Source organism: Lampetra fluviatilis, chromosome 82, assembly GCF_964198595.1.
Source record: "Lampetra fluviatilis chromosome 82, kcLamFluv1.1, whole genome shotgun sequence".
Lineage (NCBI taxonomy): Eukaryota > Metazoa > Chordata > Hyperoartia > Petromyzontiformes > Petromyzontidae > Lampetra > Lampetra fluviatilis.
Genome location: NC_136356.1, coordinates 768,234 through 791,246, shown reverse-complemented (window position 1 = coordinate 791,246; position 23,013 = coordinate 768,234). Strand labels below are relative to the sequence as shown.

Genomic DNA, 23,013 nt, shown 5'->3' with positions numbered 1-23,013 from the left:
AAAGAATGACACAGCCACCGTGAACCCAGCCACACGGCCACCGTGAACCCGGCCACACGGCCACCGTGAACCCGGCCACACGGCCACCGTGACCCCGGCCACACGGCCACCGTGAACCCGGCCACACGGCCACCGTGACCCCGGCCACACAACCACCATGACCCCGGCCACACGACCACCGTGAACCCGGCCACACGGCCACCGTGACCCCGGCCACACGACCACCGTGACCCCGGCCACACGACCACCGTGACCCCGGCCACACGACCGCCGTGAACCCGGCCACACGACCGCCGTGACCCCGGCCACACGACCACCGTGAACCCGGCCACACGGCCACCGTGAACCCGGCCACACGGCCACCGTGACCCCGGCCACACGACCACCGTGACCCCGGCCACACGACCACCGTGACCCCGGCCACACGACCGCCGTGACCCCGGCCACACGACCGCCGTGACCCCGGCCACACGACCACCGTGACCCTGGCCACACGACCACCGTGAACCCGGCCACACGACCACCTTGAACCCGGTCACACGACCACCATGAACCCAGAGACACGGCCACCGTGAACCCGGCCACACGACCACCTTGAACCCTCTTCTTGGTTCTTTCGGTAAAGTCACGTAGAAGGAAAATAATAAAACAATAAAAAGAAAACATAATAAAATAATTCTCACAACGTTTCGGCCACAACGCAAGCAACAGTCTTCAGGTGGAGAACAGGTCTGTCGAGAAAGCAGAGTCTGAATCCGGCCACACGACCACCGTGACCCCGGCCACACGACCACCGTGACCCCGGCCACACGACCATCTTGAACGCGGCCACACGGCCACCGTGAACCCGGCCACACGACCACCGTAAACACGGCCACACGACCACCGTGAACCCGGCCACACGGCCACCGTGAACCCGGCCACACGGCCATCGTGACGCCGTCCACACGGCCACCGTGACCCCGGCCACACGGCCACCGTGAACACGGCCACACGGCCACCGTGAACCCGGCCACACGACCACCGTGACCCCGGCCACACGACCATCTTGAACCCGGCCACACGACCACCGTGAACACGGCCACCGTGAACCCGGCCACCGTGAACCCGGCCACACGGCCACCGTGACCCCGGCCACACGACCACCATGAACCCAGAGACACGACCACCGTGAACCCAGCCACACGACCACAGTGAACCCGGCCACACGGTCACCGTGAACCCAGCCACATGACCACCGTGACCCCGGCCACACGACCACCGTGACCCCGGCCACACGACCACCGTGACCCCGGCCACACGACCGTGACCCCGGCCACACGACCATCTTGAACCCGGCCACACGGCCATCTTGAACCCGGCCACACGGCCACCGTGAACCCGGCCACACGGCCACCGTGAACACGGCCACACGGCCACAGTGACCCCAGCCACACGACCACCGTGAACCCAGCCACACGAACCCTCCGTGATTCCGTCCCGTACCTGCGTAGCGAGTTGGAGCCACGGGTTGTCCGATCCGTGACGAGGTGGGCAGCAGAGTGGGCGCTGCTTGAGCAGGAGGTGGGGGAGGAGGTGGAGGAGGAGGAGGAGGGGGAGGAGGGGGGCCAGAGGTGGAGGCGGCCAGGGGGAGCAGGGAGAAGGAGGGGGAGGGAGAGGCGGAGGGAGGAGAGGGAGGCAGAGGCAGGGCGTCCCTCCCGTAGCCACGGCGACCGGCAGGCAGGGGTATCTCTGCCTGCTGCTGTTGTTGTTGTTGTTTGTGCTGTTTGTGTTGTTTGTGTCGCTGCTGCTGCTGTTGTTGGGTCTCGTGCAGTGGGGAGAGAGCGGCCGCTGTGGGGAGAGAGGGGGGGGGAAAGAGAGGGGGAGGTGGTGAGGTGGTGGTGAGGAGGTGGTGTGAGGGGGAGGTGGTGGTGAGGAGGTGGATGAGGAGGAGGTGGTGAGTAGGTGGTGGTGAGGATGTGGTGAGGGGGTGATGAGGTGGAGCACTGGGTAGATAAATCGAAGTGAGTTGGCACAGTAGGGGGCACATGTGGTGAATCAGCATCTCGCCTGGCACAGAAATGTAACCCATGGCACCTGCTGGGTCTGTCACGTGACCTCCTCCTCGTGCACCTAGCCTGGCACAAGCGTTGTGGTGGTCGTTGTGTCACTACTACTACTACCGTGTTACTACTGCTGTGTTGCTACTACTGCTGTGTTACTACTACTACTGTGTTACTACTACTACTGTGTTACTACTACTACTGTGTTACTACTACTACTGTGTTACTACTGCTGTGTTACTACTACTGCGTTACTACTACTACTGCTGTGTTACTACTACTGTGTTACTACTACTACTGTGTTACTACTACTACTGCTGTGTTACTACTACTACTACTGTGTTACTACTACTACTGCTGTGTTACTACTACTGCTGTGTTACTACTACTACTGTGTTACTACTACTACTGTGTTACTACTACTACTGTGTTACTACTGCTGTGTTACTACTACTGCGTTACTACTACTACTGCTGTGTTACTACTACTGTGTTACTACTACTACTGTGTTACTACTACTACTGCTGTGTTACTACTACTACTGTGTTACTACTACTACTGCTGTGTTACTACTACTGCTGTGTTACTACTACTACTGTGTTACTACTACTACTGTGTTACTACTGCTGTGTTACTACTACTGCGTTACTACTACTACTGCTGTGTTACTACTACTGCTGTGTTACTACTACTACTGCTGTGTTACTACTACTGCTGTGTTACTACTACTACTACTGTGTTACTACTACTACTGCTGTGTTACTACTACTGCTGTGTTACTACTACTACTGTGTTACTACTACTACTGTGTTACTACTACTACTGTGTTACTACTACTACTGTGTTACTACTACTACTGTCGTGTTACTACTACTACGTTACGACTACTACTGTGTTACTACTACTACTGTGTTACTACTACTACTGCTGTGTTACTACTACTACTACTGTGTTACTACTACTGTGTTACTACTACTACTACTGTGTTACTACTACTACTACTGTTACTACTACTGTGTTACTACTACTACTACTGTGTTACTACTAGTGTGTTACTACTAGTGTGTTACTACTACTACTACTGTGTTACTACTACTACTGTGTTACTACTACTACTACTGTGTTACTACTACTACTGTGTTACTACTACTGCTGTGTTACTACTACTGCTGTGTTACTACTACTACTGTGTTACTACTACGACTGCTGTGTTACTACTACTACTGCTGTGTTACTACTACTACTGTGTTACTACTACTACTGTGTTACTACTACTACTGCTGTGTTACTACTACTACTGTGTTACTACTACTACTGTGTTACTACTACTACTGTGTTACTACTACTACTACTGTGTTACTACTACTACTGTGTTACTACTACTACTGTGTTACTACTACTACTGTGTTACTACTACTACTGTGTTACTACTACTGTGTTACTACTACTACTGCTGTGTTATTACTACTACTGTGTTACTACTACTACTGTGTTACTACTACTACTACTGTGTTACTACTACTACTACTGTGTTACTACTACTACTGCCGTGTTACTACCGATCTGGCGCTGCATGTCGGAGGAGAGTGGTGGGAGGCGTCCCAGCAGCAGCGCCAGGGTCTGGTTGATTCGTTCGTCGATAGCCAACAGGTGAGCATCCACCTGGGCGGAGAGATTAGAGAGGAATTAGAGAGAGATTAGAGAGAGTTTAGAGAGAAATTGGAGAGAGATTAGGGAGAGATTAGGGAGAGAGGTTGGGGAGAGTTTAGAGAGAGATTGGGGAGAGGCATTTTTTTGTGCCTCAAAGTTTGGAGGAAGTCGCCAACCCTGCACCCTCCCCCCCCTTCCCCTCCCTCCCCTATCCCTCTCCTGCCCCTCCCCCCAGCCCCCTCCCCCCTCTCCCTTCTCCCCCCACCAATCTCCCACCTGGGCCTTCATGGCCTGTGCCCTTGCGGGGTCGACGCTGGCCGTGTGCTGGAGGTGCCTCAGGGCGTGGGTGCGGTCTTTGGACTCGGCTTTCAGGTAGTGCCGGAGAGCCTGCACCACGCGGTGTGGCTACACACACGGTGACACACACGGTGACACACACACACGGTGACACACACACACACGGTGACACACACACACACGGTGACACACACACACGATGACACACATGGTGACACACACACGATGACACACATGGTGACACACACACACACACGATGACACACACACACGGTGACACACACACACGGTGACACACACACGGTGACACACATGGTGACACACACACGGTGACACACACGGTGACACACACACACACGGTGACTGACACACGGTGACTCACACACACGGTGACACACACACACACACGGTGACACACACACTCGGTGACACACACACACACACTCGGTGACACACACACACACTCGGTAACAGACACACTCGGTGACACACACACTCGGTGACACACACACACACTCGGTGACACACACACGGTGACACACACACACGGTGACACACACACACACAGTGACACACACACACGGTGACACACACACACGGTGACACACGGTGACACACACGGGGACACACACACGGTGACACACACACACGGTGACACACACACACACGTGACACACACACACACGGTGACACACACACACGGTGACACACACACACGGTGACACAAACACACACGGTGACACAAACACACACGGTGACACACACACACACGGTGACACACACACAGTGACACACACAGTGACACACACCGTGACACATACCGTGACACACACGGTGACACACACACACGGAGACACACACACGGTGACACACACACACGGTGACACACACACACGGTGACACACACACACGGTGACACACACACACGGTGACACACACACACGGTGACACACACACACGGTGACACACGGTGACACACACACGGTGACACACACACACGGTGACACACACACACGGTGACACACACACACACGGTGACACACACACACGGTGACACACACACACACGGTGACACACACACACACGGTGACACACACAGTGACACAAACACACACGGTGACACACACACACGGTGACACACACACACACGGTGACACACACACACACGGTGACACACACACACAGTGACACATACCGTGACACACACGGTGACACACACACACACACGGAGACACACACGGTGACACACACACACACACACACGTGACACACACACACACGGTGACACACACACACACAGAGACACATGGTGAGACACACACACACAAATACACGTTGAGACACACGGACAACGTCTATGGGTCTCTGTGTGGTGAGTCCATGGATATCTGTGTGGTGAGTCTGTGGTCTCTGTGTGATGAGTCTATAGGTCTCTGTGTGATGAGTCTGTGGATATCTGTGTGGTGAGTCTATAGGTCTCTGTGTGATGAGTCTGTGGATCTCTGTGATGAGTCTGTGGGTCTCTGTGCGATGAGTCTATAGGTCTCTGTGTGATGAGTCTGTAAATCTCTGTGTGATGAGTCTGTGGATCTCTGTGTGGCGAGTCTATGGGTCTCTGTGTGGTGAGTGTATGGGTCTCTGTGTGCGAGTTTATGGGTCTCTATGTGGTGAGTCTATGGGTATCTGTGTGGCGAGTCTATGGGTCTCTGTGTAATGAGTCTATGGGTCTCTGTGTGATGAGTCTATAGGTCTCTGTGTGGTGAGTCTATGGGTCTCTGTGTGGTGAGTCGATGGGTATCTGTGTGGTGAGTCTATGGGTCTCCGTGTGGTGAGTCCATGTGTCTCTGTTTGGTGAGTCTATGGGTATCTGTGTGGAGAGTCTATGGGTCTCTGTGTGATGAGTCTATAGGTCTCTGTGTGGCGAGTCTATGGGTCTCTGTGTGGTGAGTCGATAGGTATCTGTGTGGTGAGTTTATGGGTCTCCGTGTGGTGAGTCTATGGGTCTCTGTGTGGTGAGTCTATGGGGATCTGTGTGGTAGTAATACTAGTAGTACTACTAGTAGGTGGTGGTGGCTACCCGCGTCTCGTGATCCCCCTGCACCGTGCCCAGCAGCTCCTCCAGTGCCGCCCTGCGGCGGTCGCTCAGCGCCTGCTGGGCGCGCCGCGCATGGCCCTGCAGCAGCAGCTGCCTGCGCTGGGCGTACGCACGGTCCATGCGGGACACCTCCAGCTGGAACCGCTTAACAACGGCAACAACAACAACCAGTCAACCACTCAACCAGTCAACCACTCAACCAGTCAACCACTCAACCAGTCAACCACTCAACCAGTCAACCACTCAACCAGTCACCAGGCAACGGCTTGACGGATCGACTGGATGTGACCCCACTGCCCTGTCAAGGTGCCACTGTTGACTTGACCTGTAGCAACCCGGCACAGCTGGCTAGGCGACTCAACGCGCCCACCATGCCAGTGCGGTCGACGCGGAGCCGACTCAACACCCCTGATGGGTCAGGTAGACAGGTCAATGTGTCAGTCGGGCAACGGATCAAAGATTAATGGATCAAAGGTTCAATGTGTCAATAGGTAGACGGGTCAATGGGTCAACTGGTTAATGTGTCAACACCATTCACTCCACAGCAGAGAACCCCCCCTCACACTCCCCCCCCACACTCGCCCCCCCAACATGCATCCCCCCACACTCGCCACCCCCCACACTCGCCTCCCCCACACGCTTCCCCCACACGCTCCCCCCCATGCTCGATGAGTCCCCCTCTCTCCCCCCACACTCCCCCCCCCACGCTCCCCCCACACTCCCCTCAACCTGGATGAGTCCCCCTCTCTCCCCCCACACCCCCCACTCCCCCCCCCCACGCTCCTCCCACACTCCCCCCCCCCCCACACTCCCCCCCACCTGGATGAGTCCCCCTCTCTCCCCGGGGCTGCTCCCACGCTGCTCCCACGCTCTCATCGCCAGCCCCATCTCCTCCCTGTGACTCCGCTCGAGAGCTTCCTTGGCGGCGAGGAATCTACGATGCTCCCCCCCGGCCACCTCCTCCACCTCCTCCTCCTTCACCTCCTCCTCCTTCACCTCCTCCTCCTCTTTTTCCTCGCCCTCCCCCAATATCTCTCCCTGCTCCCCCCCCTCCACGGCCGGAGGAGAGGAGGAGCGGGGGGCGGAGGAGGTGGTCGTGGGAGATGGGGAGATGGAACTGGCAGCTGCGGGGAGAGAGAGAGCGAGGGAGAAGAAAGAGGGGGTTGAGAAGGAGAGAGGGGGAGATAGAGAGGGGGAGAGGGAAGGAGGGAGAGAGGGGGAGAGGGGGAGAGAGGGAGGGGGAGAGGGGGAGGTTCATGGTTTGTGTGATAATATTTGGAAGCCGCTTGACTAATTTCTTTAAACAGTAACCTTATTCATACGACACAGGCGGGGCTCTGGCCTTGCCGAATTTTCCAATATTCCAAATGATGCACAACCGGGGCACTACTCTACACCCCCGTGCCTCCTGCCCCAATATTTATATTTTTTCTCTTCAAGTACCCACAACAACAACAACCGCCATTCGCCATTAAGTGGCGGTGGATGTCAGTAGCCTCACAGTGCACCTAGCCTGGCACTGCCCAGTAGCAGCAGCGTCCTTCACGAGCTTCCTCCTCCACGGAAGCCGATCTTGATACCGCTGGTACCGGTCATCGGCAAGTCCACTCAGCTCCACGTCCTCCTGTACCACATCACTCCATCTCTTCTCCAGCCCGTGCTGCGCCCATTTAACCCCCTCGATCCGGCCGAACAAACGCTGTTTAGGCATGCGGTGGCTGGGCATGCGGGCTACATGACCCAGCCAACGCAGCCTTGCCTGCCGGAGGAGCTCACCGATGGGACTTTGCCCAGATCTTTCAAGGATTTGTGAGCTCCTCACACAATCCAGCCTGGTTAAGCCCAGGATGGATCGTAGGCAGGCCAGCCTAAATGTTTCTAACCGGCGAAGATGCTCCATTAGGGGGGTCCACGTTTCGCAAGCGTAGAGAAGGGAGGGAATGACTGTGGCCGAGAAGACCTGAAGCTTCGTGTGGAGCGACAGACCAGGAAGCTTCCACACAGCGTTACGCAACCGATGAAAAGATATTGCCGCTCGACTGATTCGGAGTGAGACCTCTGCTGTTAAACTGGAGCCGGTCATGGGCACACTGCCCAGGTATAGGAAACTCTCCACTCTCTCCACAACTGCCCCATCGCATACACATACACACAACACAGACACACACACATATACAACAACCGCCATTCGCCACTAAGTGGCGGTAACGTTACCACGACACTTGTGCCAGGCCATAAACATGTAACACATATACACCCACAACGACACACACACACAACACAAACACACAGACACACAACACAGACACACACACAACACATACAGAGATAAAAAAGAGGCAAAGATCCCCCCCCGTGTAGCCTGTGACAAGACTGTTGGGGCAAGTGCTGTTAGCGAGCGCCTACGAAGGCCGGCACGTCACAGGAGGAATTGGGTGGCCAGCATCACGCCCGGCCGCCTTTGTCTCCCTAGTGACGATGTTAACTGCACACTGCACCAGGTACTCATTTGAAGTATTGAATCGACCTAGGGGAGGCCTGGGACCGGTTAAGATAAGCTGTTGGCCGTGAGCGGGAATCGAACTCGGATCGCCAGATTCATAGCGCAGCGTAGCGCTAAACACTACACGACGGCTACAGACGCATACACATACAGACACACAACCATATAGACACACACAGCCATACAAACACACAGCCATACAGACACACACAGACACACAGCCATACAGACACACACAGACACACAGCCATACAGACACACACAGACACACAGCCATACAGACACACACAGACAACAACAACCGCCATTCGTCACTAAGTGGCGGTGACGTCACCACGACGCTTGTGCCAGGCCACGTGCACCTTGAGGCCACGTGAAGTGTTGAACGCCCGCTGGCAGGAGGTCACGGGGCAGACCCAGGTGCCACGGGTCGACTGACCGAGATGACCGAGATGACTGGCTGATGCACCACCTGTGTCCCCTACTGTACCAACTTGCTGTGCTTTAGCCACCCGGCGCTCCGCTCGTTGTTGTGAGCGTCGCTCCTCCGCCCTCCGTTGTTGTTGGAGGGCGACTGCATCCAACTGCCCAGTAGCGTCCTTCACGAGCCTCTTCCACTGAGGCCGATCTTGACACCGCTGGTACCAGTCATCGGCAAGTCCACTCAGCTCCACGTCCTCCTGTACCACATCACTCCATCTCTTCTCTAGCCCGTGCCGCGCCCGTTTAGCCCCCTCGATCCGGCCGAACAAAAGCTGTTTAGGCATGCGGTGGCTGGGCATGCGGGCTACATGGCCCAGCCAACGCAGCCTTGCCTGCCGGAGGAGCTCACCGATGGGACTTTGCCCAGTTCTTTCAAGGATTTGTGAGCTCCTCACACAATCCAGCCTGGTTAAACCCAGGATGGATCGTAGGCAGGCCAGCCTAAATGTTTCCAACCGGCGAAGATGCTCCAATAGGGGGGTCCACGTTTCGCAAGCGTAGAGAAGGGAGGGAATGACCATGGCCGAGAAGACCTGAAGCTTCGTGCGGAGCGACAGACCAGGTATCTTCCACACAGCGTTACGCAACCGATGAAAAGATATTGCCGCTCGACTGATTCGGAGTGAGACCTCTGCTGATAAACTGGAGCCGGTCATAAGCACACTGCCCAGGTATGGGAAACTCTCCACTCTCTCCACAACTGCCCCATCACCGATTGGGAGTTGTGGGGTTGGAGTGTCCGATGGTACAAAATACCCAGGCAGGTGCTTAGTTTTGGTGGGGCTGATGGTAAGGCCCCACCTCTTAGTGGCACGCTCCAGTCTCAGCAGCAGCGTCTCCAACTCCTCTTCTGAATGAGCAGCTAATACCAAATCATCGGCATACATAACGTGGTTGACCAATAGGGAGCCATCCCTTGATCGCACCCGGGCGTCGATCAGCCTCCCATTATATCTGTACCAAATGGAAATTCCCCCGGTACAGCTATTGAAGGCTTCACGAACTACGCAGTCGAAATAGATGTTAAATAATGTGGGAGCCAGAGGACATCCCTGTCGCACCCCAAGGTGTACAGGGACAGGCTCCGACTCCCGGCCACGTAGTTTTACCCGGGCCCGCTCACCATCATGAAGGTCCTTAATGATCGTGAGCAGAGGGTCAGGGACTCCGAAAGCACGCAGAACAACCCAGAGCCCAGGCCTACTGATGGTATCATAGGCCTTGACCAGGTCAATAAAGCAGAGATGTAGGTCTTTTTGGAATTCCCTACACCTCTGCTGTAGCAGATGGACAGAAAATATGGCATCTGTGCAGGACCGCCCTTTCCTGAAACCGCAATGGGGCTCCGCAAGCCTCTCCTCAGCGTGCCTAGCAAGGCGATGTTGAATAATCCTTGCCAGGACCTTTCCCGGCACACTGAGGAGTGAGATGCCCCTGTAGTTGTTACAGTCTGTGCGGTCCCCCTTCTTAAAGAGGGGGACCACCAGGGCATCCTTCCAATCCTGCGGTACCCGTCCAGCGGTCCAGACTGTTGTTATGATGTCATATAGGGCAGTCTGTGCACAAACGCCACCCTCCCTCAGCATTTCGCTTGGGAGATCATCTCTGCCCGGTGCTTTTCCTGGTCTCAGACTCCGGATCGCCTTCAGTACTTCCTCAACAGCTGGCACCTCAGCCAGCCACTCACAGGGGGTGACCTCTTCCAATATTTGAGGCACCGCAGCCTCAGCAGGGTTATCCCCACTTTGTGCCATGATGTTTTCCTGGCTGAGAGATTTTCCCTCCCCCAGGACCTCACAGAAATGCTCAGCAAATCTGCAAACCTGTTCCTGGGGGTCGGAGATTGGATCACAGTTTTTTCCCCTAATGATGGTAATAGGTGTGGCGCTGCAGGTTACTTTTTTGATGGAGTTAAATAGTGATTTGTGATCGCGGGCCACTGAGGCAGACTCCATCTCCTCAGCAACCCGCGACCACCACCCATCCTTGCAGCGCCTTACGGCTCTCCAAACCTCCGAGCGAAGGCTGCGGTAAACCTCCTCATTCTCTGACGTGGGATGCTGTAGGCGATGAGAGTGGGCATGTCGCTTTTTCTCAATTAACCTGAACACCTCCTCTGTCAGCCAGGGTTTCTGGGGAGGTCTGGACCGCGTACCCAAAGCAGCCATTGCAGCTGAATGAGTCACAGTCTTAAACCTCGCCCATTTACCCTCGACATCAGGTGGAGTGGGGGACGATGCCAACCCCAGCTGCAAGCGATGATGAAATTCTCGCTTGCAACTTTCATCAGCTAACTGAGACCAGGCCACTTTTGGTTGGAATGGGGTCCTGGGTGTACACCCACCACCGGAGTGGAAGAATGGCAGGTGCATCTTACAGATGACTAGTCGATGGTCAGAGGGCAGATCAGCTCCACAGTAGGTCCTGGTGTCAAGGACATGGGCTCGCATCCGCTGGTCCTTCACTATGTAGTCCAGCAGATGTTCTTGCTTGGACCCGGCATCCCGGCATGCATCCATGATGTTGTATGGATGCGCCGATGCCGGAAGAGCGTGTTGGTAATTACAAGCCCATGGGTTGCACAAAAATCTAGCAGCCTCCTACCGTTGTTATTGAGCTGATCTGGCCCATGCCTTCCAATCACTCCAGACCAGATGCCAGCATCATGACCAACTCGGGCATTGAAGTCACCCAACAAGATGACTCTGTCCCGAGTGGCCACTTCAGCCAGCACCTGTGACAGGAGGTCATAGAAGGCATCTAACTCATCGGCTTAGCCTGCATCCCTCCACGGATGTTCGTCTTCGGTGGGGGCATAAGTAACCACGACCACCACTCCTCGCCTCCGGTTGATGGGAAGGCGAGCCCAAAGTATCCTGGGGCTTACAACTTCCCACACCTCACCGCCACGCTCCCACGCCCCCTTCATTCTTTTGTTCAGAAGAAGAGCCACACCCTGTTGTTTGGCAGTCTCCTGCCCCGAGTGGAGGACTGTCCACCCCTCATGGTGGCAGGAACCAGAACCGGTCCATCGGACCTCCTGAATGCCACAGAGATCCAGGCGGTACCGGTCCAGCTCCCGACAAAGGAGTGGCAGCCTCTCCTCCGCAGTGAGCGTTCGAACATTCAACCAATTGGGGTTTGGCCAGGAGACGTCATACAAGCCTGTCACCCCGGGGCCTCTGGCACAAGCTTATTTGTTACAAATTTATGTTTCATTCGTAGTTTAGTGGTAATGAATTGAGGGTGGAGGGGTTACCAGCCCCTCGCACCCGTCCAGAGCCCCCGTTTAGCCACTGTGGTGGTCGCAGATGCCATAAGGGGAGAGGCCTCTCCCCAGACACACACAGACACACAGCCATACAGACACACACAGACACACAGCCACACACACACAGCCACACAGACACACACATAGAGACACACACAGCCATACAGACACACACAGACACGCAGACACACACAGACACAGCCATAGAGACACACAGCCACAGACACACACAGCCATATAGACACACAGACACACAGCCATACAAACACACACAGTCGGAGACACACACAGACACACAGTCACACACAGACACACAGCCATACAAACACACAGTCACACAACCACACAGACACACAGACACACACATAGACACACACAGCCATACAGACACACACAGACACGCAGACACACGCAGACACACACAGACACACACAGCCACACACAGCCACACAGACACACACAGACACACACAAGACACACACAGACACACAGACACACACATACACAGCCATAGAGACACACAGCCACACAGACACACACAGCCATATAGACACACAGACACACAGCCATACAAACACACACAGTCGGAGACACACACAGACACAGTCACACACAGACACACAGCCATACAAACACACACAGTCACACAACCACACAGACACACAGCCATACACAGCCACACAGCCATATAGACACACAGCCATACAGACACACACACTGACACAGCCAGAGAGAGACACAACACACACCGAAGCTCCCCCGTGTAGCCTCTAGAATGCAGAAGGCTACACTGAGTAGAGGTGTCTCTGTTTTATTATCTGTGTCCATCCAGCAGTGGAGTGAGCACGGCTGTGGAGGTCTCCCTCCCTCCCCTCCCTCCCTCCCTCCCTCCCTCCCTCCCTCCCTCCCTCCCTCCCTCCCTCCCTCCCCTCCCTCCCTCCCTCCCCTCCCTCCCTCCCTCCCTCCCCTCCCTCCCTCCCTCCCTCCCTCCCCTCCCTCCCTCCCCTCCCTCCCTCCCTCCCTCCCTCCCTCCCCTCCCTCCCCTCCCTCCCTCCCTCCCCTCCCTCCCTCCCTCCCTCCCCTCCCTCCCTCCCTCCCTCCCTCCCCTCCCTCCCACCCTCCCTCCCCTCCCTCCCTCCTTCCCTCCCTCCCTCCCTCCCTCCCCTCCCCTCCCCTCCCTCCCTCCCTCCCCTCCCCTCCCTCCCCCCTTCCCTCTCACCCCACTCAGTGGTCGTGGTGACGGTGACTCCATCCTCCACCTCATCATCATCGTCGCCATCGTTGCCATCGTCGTCGCCATCGTTGCCGCCATCGTCGCCATCGTCGTCGCCATCGTCGTCGCCATCATTGCCATCGTCGTCACCATCGTCGCCATCGTCGCCATCGTTGCCATCGTCATTGTCGCCATCATCGCCCCCCTCCTCCTCATCATCATCACCGTCACCGGCATCTTCGTCACCATCATCGTCGCCAGCGTCGCCGTCGCTATTGGCGAGGGCAGGAGGAGGTGGAGAGTCGTCCACGGCGAGCTCCTCACTACGACGGGTGAGGAGAAGTGAGCAAGAGAGCCGGGCATACACCCACACTCACCCGCCCAGCCTGATAGTTGTTATCTATGTCACCTCACAACTCACTCACCCAGCCTGATAGTTGTTATCTGTGCCACACAACTCACACCCGCCCAGCCTGATAGTTGTTATCTGTGTGTCACAACTCGCACCCACCAAGCCTGAGAGTTGTTATCTGTGTGTCACAACTCGCACCCACCCAGCCTGATAGTTGTTATCTGTGCCACACAACTCACACCCACCCAGCCTGATAGTTGTTATCTGTGTCACACAACTCACACCCACCCAGCCTGATAGTTGTTATCCGTGTGTCACAACTCGCATCCACCAAGCCTGATAGTTGTTATTTGTGCCTCACAACTCACACCCACCCAGCCTGATAGTTGTTATCTGTGCGTCACAACTCACACCCACCTAGCCTGATAGTTGTTATCTGTGTGTCACAACTCACACCCACCTAGCCTGGTAGTTGCTGTCCGTGCCACACAACTCACACCCACCCCGCCTGGTAGTTGCTGTCTGTGCCACACAACTCACACCCACCCAGCCTGGTAGTTGCTGTCCGTGCCATGGCCGCCCTCCCACCAGTCGTACACCGGATCGATGGGCCGCAGCTCCTGAGAGGTGAATCCGACGTTGAGATTCCTATCCTCCTGCTCCTCTTCCTCCTGCTGCTGCCCTTCTGGCTGCTGCTGCTGCCCCTCATGGGCAGCTCGCTGGGGATCCAATGGGCAGCAGACGAACTCCACACCACGGAAACGGTCGATGGCGCAGGGCAGCAGCATGCCGAAGTTGAGCAGACTGGAGTGCTGAGCCTCGCACGCCTACATGGGGGTGACGCGGAGAGAGGTGGAGACATACAGAGAGAGACAGAGACAGAAAGAGCGATATACAGAGAGAGACAGAGACTTACAGAGAGAGACAGAGCGATATACAGAGAGAGACAGAAAGACAGAGACTTACAGAGAGAGACAGACAGACAGAGTGATATACAGAGAGAGACAGAGAGAGACGGAGAGACAGAGAGAGAGACAGAAACAGAGATATACAGAAAGATATGGGCAGTGCTAACGCTATTGTGCAGTGTTGAGTCTATGGGCAGTGTTGAGTCTATGGTGCAGTGTTGAGTCCAGGGGCAGTGTTGAGTCTATGGTGCAGTGTTGAGTCTATGGTGCAGTGTTGAGTCCTATGGTGCAGTGTTGAGTCTATGGGCAGTGTTGAGTCTATGGGCAGTGTTGAGTCCAGGGGCAGTGTTGAGTCTATGGTGCAGTGTTGAGTCTATGGTCTAGTGCCGAGTCTATGGTGCAGTGCTGAGTCTATGGGCAGTGTTGAGTATATGGGCAGTGTTGAGTCCAGGGGCAATGTTGAGTCCATTGGGGCAGTGTTGAGTCTTTGGTCTAGTGCTGAGTCTATGGTGCAGTGCTGAGTCTATGGGCAGTGTTGAGTATATGGGCAGTGTTGAGTCCAGGGGCAGTGTTTAGTCTATGGTGCAGTGTTGAGTCTATGGGCAGTGTTCAGCATATGGGCAGTGTTGAGTCTATGGGCAGTGTTGAGTCCAGGGGCAGTGTTGAGTCTATGGTGCAGTGTTGAGTCCATTGGGGCAGTGTTGAGTCTTTGGTCTAGTGCTGAGTCTATGGTGCAGTGTTGAGTCTATGGGCAGTGTTGAGTCTATGGTGCAGTGTTGAGTCTATGGGCAGTGTTGAGTCCAGGGGCAGTGTTGAGTCTATGGTGCAGTGTTGAGTCTATGGTGCAGTGTTGAGTCTATGGGCAGTGTTGAGTATATGGGCAGTGTTGAGTCCAGGGGCAGTGTTGAGTCCAGGGGCAGTGTTGAGTCTATGGTGCAGTGTTGAGTCTATGGTGCAGTGTTGAGTCTATGGTGCAGTGTTGAGTCTATGGGCAGTGTTGAGTCTATGGTGCAGTGTTGAGTCTATGGTGCAGTGTTGAGTCCTATGGTGCAGTGTTGAGTCTATGGGCAGTGTTGAGTATATGGGCAGTGTTGAGTCCAGGGGCAGTGTTGAGTCTATGGGCAGTGTTGAGTCTATGGTGCAGTGTTGAGTCTATGGTCCAGTGTTGAGTCCAGGGGCAGTGTTGAGTCTATGGTGCAGTGTTGAGTCCAGGGGCAGTGTTGAGTCTATGGTGCAGTGTTGAGTCTATGGTGCAGTGTTGAGTCCTATGGTGCAGTGTTGAGTCTATGGGCAGTGTTGAGTCTATGGGCAGTGTTGAGTCCAGGGGCAGTGTTGAGTCTATGGTGCAGTGTTGAGTCTATGGTCTAGTGCCGAGTCTATGGTGCAGTGCTGAGTCTATGGGCAGTGTTGAGTATATGGGCAGTGTTGAGTCCAGGGGCAATGTTGAGTCCATTGGGGCAGTGTTGAGTCTTTGGTCTAGTGCTGAGTCTATGGTGCAGTGCTGAGTCTATGGGCAGTGTTGAGTATATGGGCAGTGTTGAGTCCAGGGGCAGTGTTTAGTCTATGGTGCAGTGTTGAGTCTATGGGCAGTGTTCAGCATATGGGCAGTGTTGAGTCTATGGGCAGTGTTGAGTCCAGGGGCAGTGTTGAGTCTATGGTGCAGTGTTGAGTCCATTGGGGCAGTGTTGAGTCTTTGGTCTAGTGCTGAGTCTATGGTGCAGTGTTGAGTCTATGGGCAGTGTTGAGTCTATGGTGCAGTGTTGAGTCTATGGGCAGTGTTGAGTCCAGGGGCAGTGTTGAGTCTATGGTGCAGTGTTGAGTCTATGGTGCAGTGTTGAGTCTATGGTGCAGTGTTGAGTCTATGGGCAGTGTTGAGTATATGGGCAGTGTTGAGTCCAGGGGCAGTGTTGAGTCCAGGGGCAGTGTTGAGTCTATGGTGCAGTGTTGAGTCTATGGTGCAGTGTTGAGTCTATGGTGCAGTGTTGAGTCTATGGGCAGTGTTGAGTCTATGGTGCAGTGTTGAGTCTATGGTGCAGTGTTGAGTCCTATGGTGCAGTGTTGAGTCTATGGGCAGTGTTGAGTATATGGGCAGTGTTGAGTCCAGGGGCAGTGTTGAGTCTATGGGCAGTGTTGAGTCTATGGTGCAGTGTTGAGTCTATGGTCCAGTGTTGAGTCCAGGGGCAGTGTTGAGTCTATGGTCCAGTGTTGAGTCCAGGGGCAGTGTTGCGTCCACGGGCAGTGTTGATTCTATGGGCAGTGTTGAGTCTATGGGCAGTGTTGTGTCCAGGGGCAGTGTTGAGTCCAGGGGCAGTGTTGAGTCTATGGGCAGTGTTGAGTCTATGGGCAATGTTGAGTCTATCGGCAGTGTTGAGTCCAGGGGCAGTGTTGAGTCTATGGTGCAGTGTTGAGTCTATGGTGCAGTGTTGAGTCTATGGGCAGTGTTGAGTATATGGGCAGTGTTGAGTCCAGGGGCAGTGTTGAGTCTATGGGCAGTGTTGAGTCTATGGTGCAGTGTTGAGTCTATGGTGCAGTGTTGAGTCTATGGTGCAGTGTTGAGTCTATGGTGCAGTGTTGAGTCTATGGGCAGTGTTGAGTCTATGGGCAGTGTTGAGTCTATGGGCAGTGTTGAGTCCAGGGGCAGTGTTGAGTCCAGGGGCAGTGTTGAGTCTATGGGCAGTGTTGAGTCTATGGTCTAGTGCTGAGTCTATGCTGCAGTGCTGAGTCTATGGGCAGTGTTGAGTATATGGGCAGTGTTGAGTCCAGGGGCAGTGTTGAGCCACTCACTCCCAGTGGCACACAGAGTAACACAAGCACTGACACACACCTCCTTGGCAGTGCTGTGCCAGTGCAGATGAGTCTCACACTCCTCCATCTTCTCCTTGTGCAGGAAGTGGCACTTCTCTGGTACGAGGAGGGCGTCACTCTTGAACTCTCCGACTGTGCAGTGACACAGTCATACACGGTGACACACAGTGACACACACAGTGACACACACAGTCACACACAGTGACAGTCACACACACGATGACACACACAGTGACAAGTCACACACACGATGACACACACAGTGAGAGTCACACACGATGACACAGTCACACACACGGTGACACACACAGTGACAGTCACACACACGCTGACACACGGTGATACAGTCACACACACGGTGACACACAGTGACACAGTCACACACAGGGTGACACACAGTGACACAGTCACACACAAGGTGACACACACAGTGACAATCACACACAGGGTGACACAGTCACACACACACGGTGACACAGTCACACACACGGTGACACACGGTGATAGTCACACACACGGTGACACACACAGTGACACAGTCACACACAGGGTGACACACACAGTGACACAGTCACACACACGGTGACACGGTGACACAGTGACACGCAGTGACAAAGTTACACAGTCACACAAAGTGACACACAGTGAGTCACACAAAGTGACACAGTGGCACAGTCACACAACAACAACCGGCATTCGCCATTAATGGACGATGATGTCACTATGGCGCTTGTGCTAGGCTAGGTGCACGTTAAGGCCACGTGAAGTGTCAAACGCCCGCTGGCAGGAGGTCAACGGTGGTGATGATGGGCGAGGCACTCAAAGTTGCTTTTTTGATGGAATCAAAAAGTGATTTATGATCGTGAGCTACCGAGGCAGATTCCATCTCTTCAGCAACCCGCGACCACCACCCATCCTCGCAGAGCAGCACGGCTCTCCGAACCCCCGCGTCTCTCCCCCCGCGTCTCTCCCCCTGTATGCGTCCCTTTCTCTCTCTCTCCCCGTGTCTCTCTCCCTGTGTCTCTCTCCCTGTATGTGTCCCTTTCTCTCTCTCTCCCCGTGTCTCTCCCCGTGTCTCTCTCCCTGTATGTGTCCATTTCTCTCCGTGTCTCTCTCCGTGTCTCTCCCCGTGTCTCTCTCCCTGTATGTGTCCCTCTCTCCCTCCTCGTGTCTCTTACCTAGGCAGCGGTATGGCACCACGACGTGAGGGTGACCCCTGCACTGCCCTGTGCTGGCGGAGTCTCCCCTCTCTCCTCCCCTCTCTCCTGCTCCGCTCCTCTTCCCGTGGGCTCTGTCTCTCCGGCACCAGCCTCCGATAGTCACCGGGGAGTTCCCCTCCACCACATTTCGCACCTGGAGCTCCGGATACACCTGGGAGGAAGGGAAAGTGGGTGGATCATTGGGTGAGGGGCTAGGTGAGCGGCTAGGTGAATGGCTAGGTGAATTGGCGAGTAGGTGAGTAGGTAAGTGGCTGGGTGAGTGAGTGGCTAAGTGAGTGAGTGGCTAAGTGAGCGAGTGGCTAGGTGAGCAAATGGCTAGGTGAGCGGGTGAGTGGCTGGGTAGGTGAGTGGCTGGGTGAATGGCTGGGTGAGCGAGTGGCTGAGTGGGCGAGTAGCTAGGCGAGTGGCTAGGCGAGCGGTTAGGCGAGCGGCTAGGCGAGCGGCTAGGCGAGCGGCTAGGCGAGCGGCTAGGCGAGCGGCTAGGCGAGCGGCTAGGCGAGCGGCTAGGCGAGCGGCTAGGCGAGCGGCTAGGCGAGCGGCTAGGCGAGGGGCTAGGCGAGCGGCTAGGCGAGCGGCTAGGCGAGCGGCTAGGCGAGCGGCTAGGCGAGCGGCTAGGCGAGCGGCTAGGCGAGCGGCTAGGCGAGCGGCTAGGCGAGCGGCTAGGCGAGCGGCTAGGCGAGCGGCTAGGCGAGCGGCTAGGCGAGCGGCTAGGCGAGCGGCTAGGCGAGCGGCTAGGCGAGCGGCTAGGCGAGCGGCTAGGCGAGCGGCTAGGCGAGCGGCTAGGCGAGCGGCTAGGCGAGCGGCTAGGCGAGCGGCTAGGCGAGCGGCTAGGCGAGCGGCTAGGCGAGCGGCTAGGCGAGCGGCTAGGCGAGCGGCTAGGCGAGCGGCTAGGCGAGCGGCTAGGCGAGCGGCTAGGTGAGTGGCTAGGTGAGTGGCTAGGTGAGTGGCTAGGTGAGTGTCTAGGTGAGTGGCAAGGCGAGTGGCTCGGTGAGTGGCTAGGTGAGTGGCTAGGTGAGCGAGTGGCTAGGTGAGTGGCTAGGTGAGTGGGTGAGTGGCTAGGTGAGCTGCTAGGCGAGTGGCCAGGTGAGTGGCCGGGTGAGTGGGTGAGTGGCTAGGTGAGTGTGGTTAGATGAGTAGGTGAGTAGCTGGGTGAGTGAGCGTCTAGGCGAGTAGCTGGGTGAGTGTCTAACCTGCTGGCAGTAAGTGAGTATCTCCTGTGTGGTAGCCAAGCAGCTGGAGACCCTGCTGGGGTCAGGCTGGGTGGGTGGGTGAGTATCTAGATGAGTGGCTTGGTGAGTAGGTGAGTGGGTGAGTGTCTAAGTAAGTGGCTGGTTGAGTAGGTGATTGTCTCACCTGCTGGCAGTAAGTGAGTATCTCCTGTCTGGTAGCCAAGCAGCTGGTGACCTTTCTGGGGTCAGGCTGGGTGAGTGAGTGTCTAGTCGAGTGGCTGGGTGAAGAGGTGAGTGGATGAGTGGCTAGGTGAGTGAGTGGGCGAGTGGCTGGGTGAGTGGCTGGGTGAGTGGCTGGGTTGAGTAGGTGAGTGTCTCACCTGCTGGCAGTAAGCGAGTATGTCCTGTCTGGTAGCCAGGCAGCTGGTGACCCCGCTGGGGTCAGGCTGCCAGCGCCCAGTGTCCAGGCCCAGGTGCATGTTCAGCTTGCCGCAGAACATCGCCACCTGGGGCTCCGCCAAGCTCAGCGTGGCCGAGTGGCAGGCAGTAGCCTACACGGGGAGAGGGAGGGAGGGGGGAAGTAGGGGGTAGGGAGGGGGGGAGGGAGGGAGGGGGGAGAGAGGTGGGGAGGGAGGAGGGAGGGGGGGTGGGGAGGGAGGGAGGGGGGAGAGGGGAGGGAGGGGGAAGAGAGGAGAGGGAGGGGGGGAGAGGGGGAGGGAGGTGGGGTGGGAGGGGGGAGAGATATGCACTGAGGTATACAGTCAAATTCGTACACAGATAAAAGAGATAAATGGGGATACAGATACATAGACAGTCGAGAGCGCTGTGTTTATTGAGATATAGTAATGCAAAGATACAAAGAAAGTTGTATTTGGGTATATCGAATGCAAATATGCTTGGATATTTAGCATGGTCAGCTACGTACTGTGCGAAAGAAGTTCAACACACACACATTCGCATGGCTGGCTACATTACTGTGCAAAAGAAGTTCAATGCACACACACACATTTGCACGGTTGGCTACGTACGGTGCGAAATAAGTTCAACGTAAATACAGCACGGTTGGCTACGTATGGTGTCAAAGAAGTTAACCGTACATAGATACAAACTGCACGTAGCCAACCAAGCGAATCGGAGCCGTTAATGCAGAGAGAGAGCTATGCATGCGTACAGAGACATTAGTATAGTCATACTAACGAGACAGTGGAAGTTGTTCATAAAGAAAGTGCCTGTGCCTCTTATAAACTCTGTCTCTGAATCGTTGACGCTACATTAGCACACACTCTCTCCACAGTAGCTCACAGCCTCGGCCTGTACACACGACACTGGCTGTCCCAACACCGACGGCGCCGACTCAGACAGCCAACTGCTGCCCTTCACAGCGCATTATCGAGCGGAGACGTTTAGTGACGATGGAGCCCTGAGCTCCCCCCCACTCTCGGCTCCTTTTATGTGGAGATGCCTTACTGTTTCATTTCTGATAGAGGCGTAAATGTGGTGACCACAATTCTGCGCTCTTGAGCCAACATACATGATGCATGCACATTATGCAGGGCCATTGATCTTGTCCTTCCTGTCCATTGTGTGTATTAAAATAGCCGTACCAACGGTAATCCCTATTGAAGTATGGTGGCTTGTATAGGCATGCATTTAAACAACGTATTATTTGATGATTCGCTTCCACGCAGCAGTAAGTCGGTAGCTATCCGAACGGTTAAAACATTTTTATTCCTTTCAATTTCGATAGATTCTCTAATTAGTCTTGGCCAGTAGTAACTAGTTTTGCACAGAACTTCAACATTATCAAAATTAATTGACTGTAAAATCTTGGCTTAAAGATTTCGTGACCGCAGGAATTCACATTCTTGGATCTTTCGGTAAAGTCACGTAGATAGGATCAAAGAAAATAACAAATTGTCATTTTTTTAGTGTCCTTGTTGGCACGTTTATTCTGCTACTGATGACAGTTGTATCTGCGAGTATTCAATATTTATTTGGTGTTCTCGATAATCCGCGTGCCATTGAGCCGACTTACAGATTAACCGCGGCGCCTGAGATTTTTACATGAAATGAATAACTAGTGGGGTTTTTAACCTTAAAAGGCCACATTAGTAATCTAAAAACAGTTAGACAACATTGTTATCCCTTGTCAATGTGTTACTACAAGTCACACCCAGTGCTTAAAACGAACCAATGTATTGCTCCAGTTAATCTGATGTCCAAGCGATAGCCACTACAGTACAGGAGTTACCATAGCTTTACAAAAGTGGGTGGCGGAGTTTGATTGATGTCTGATTGGCTGTGGCTCAGCTATTATCCACTTAGAGGGCCGAGTTTGATTGATGTCTGATTGGCTCTGGCTCTGCTGTCATCCACTCAGTGGGCCAAGTCTTCTGCCGGGCGTGAGCCAGGAAGGTTTTATTTGTATTATTATCACCGAGCAGGAGCATCTTCCATCGCTCAATCGTCAAGTTATGAGTTCTGAATCGGCAGAGTAACGATCACCACAAGCGTGCGCCATCACTTCGAGCGACTTACGCGATCATTCATTCGCGAGTTTAAATTTACCGACTCTGTGCGTTCGACAGGGAAACTTAAACGTGTTTTTATACCCCGGCAATAGCGGTTTTGTGGCGTGGAGATCCGCGATTTTAACCCTGTCATTAGCCGGGATAATCGAGCATCTACTCTGAAAACCAAATGATCACCAATCATGACCAAGGCAAAGCCCACGGAGGTTGACGACTAAGAAAAATAACATTTTCAGAAGCGCACCTGGCCATCGCGCCTGTGATGGCCGCTAAACAGAAGTGGCTTATCATTATCGATGGTCATCACGCGGACACTTGTAGCACGCGCAAAATAATCTTTCAACTGCTTGTCGATTCTAAATGTGGGCGGGGGAAAAGCCGGAGGACCCAGAGTAAAAAAAATCCGTGCATCACGATTGTGGTAGACCAGAGGGCAATGCCAAAATGCAACCAATACAAGGACAATGCACACAA

The 23,013-nt window shown here is 54.8% G+C and overlaps 1 protein-coding gene across 42 annotated transcripts in view; it reads right to left on the bottom strand.

Annotated features, from left to right (window-relative positions):
• The window catches only part of LOC144953764 (amyloid-beta A4 protein-like), a 34,387-nt gene that overhangs the window by 6,683 nt on the left and 4,691 nt on the right, over positions 1–23,013 (bottom strand). For 39 of the 42 annotated variants that reach the window (XM_078884372.1, XM_078884383.1, XM_078884363.1 and 36 more), the window contains exons 2-11: positions 20,389–20,559; positions 18,798–18,990; positions 17,639–17,751; positions 14,453–14,733; positions 13,561–13,877; positions 6,904–7,208; positions 6,067–6,228; positions 3,969–4,097; positions 3,602–3,704; positions 1,486–1,830 (exon numbers count right to left, since the gene is read on the bottom strand). In XM_078884372.1, the coding sequence (XP_078740498.1) occupies positions 1,486–1,830; positions 3,602–3,704; positions 3,969–4,097; positions 6,067–6,228; positions 6,904–7,208; positions 13,561–13,877; positions 14,453–14,733; positions 17,639–17,751; positions 18,798–18,990; positions 20,389–20,559 (2,119 nt within the window). The remainder of the gene's footprint in view (positions 1–1,485; positions 1,831–3,601; positions 3,705–3,968; positions 4,098–6,066; positions 6,229–6,903; positions 7,209–13,560; positions 13,878–14,452; positions 14,734–17,638; positions 17,752–18,797; positions 18,991–20,388; positions 20,560–23,013) is intronic. The other 3 variants (XM_078884400.1, XM_078884401.1, XM_078884402.1) reach the window with 3 other exon arrangements.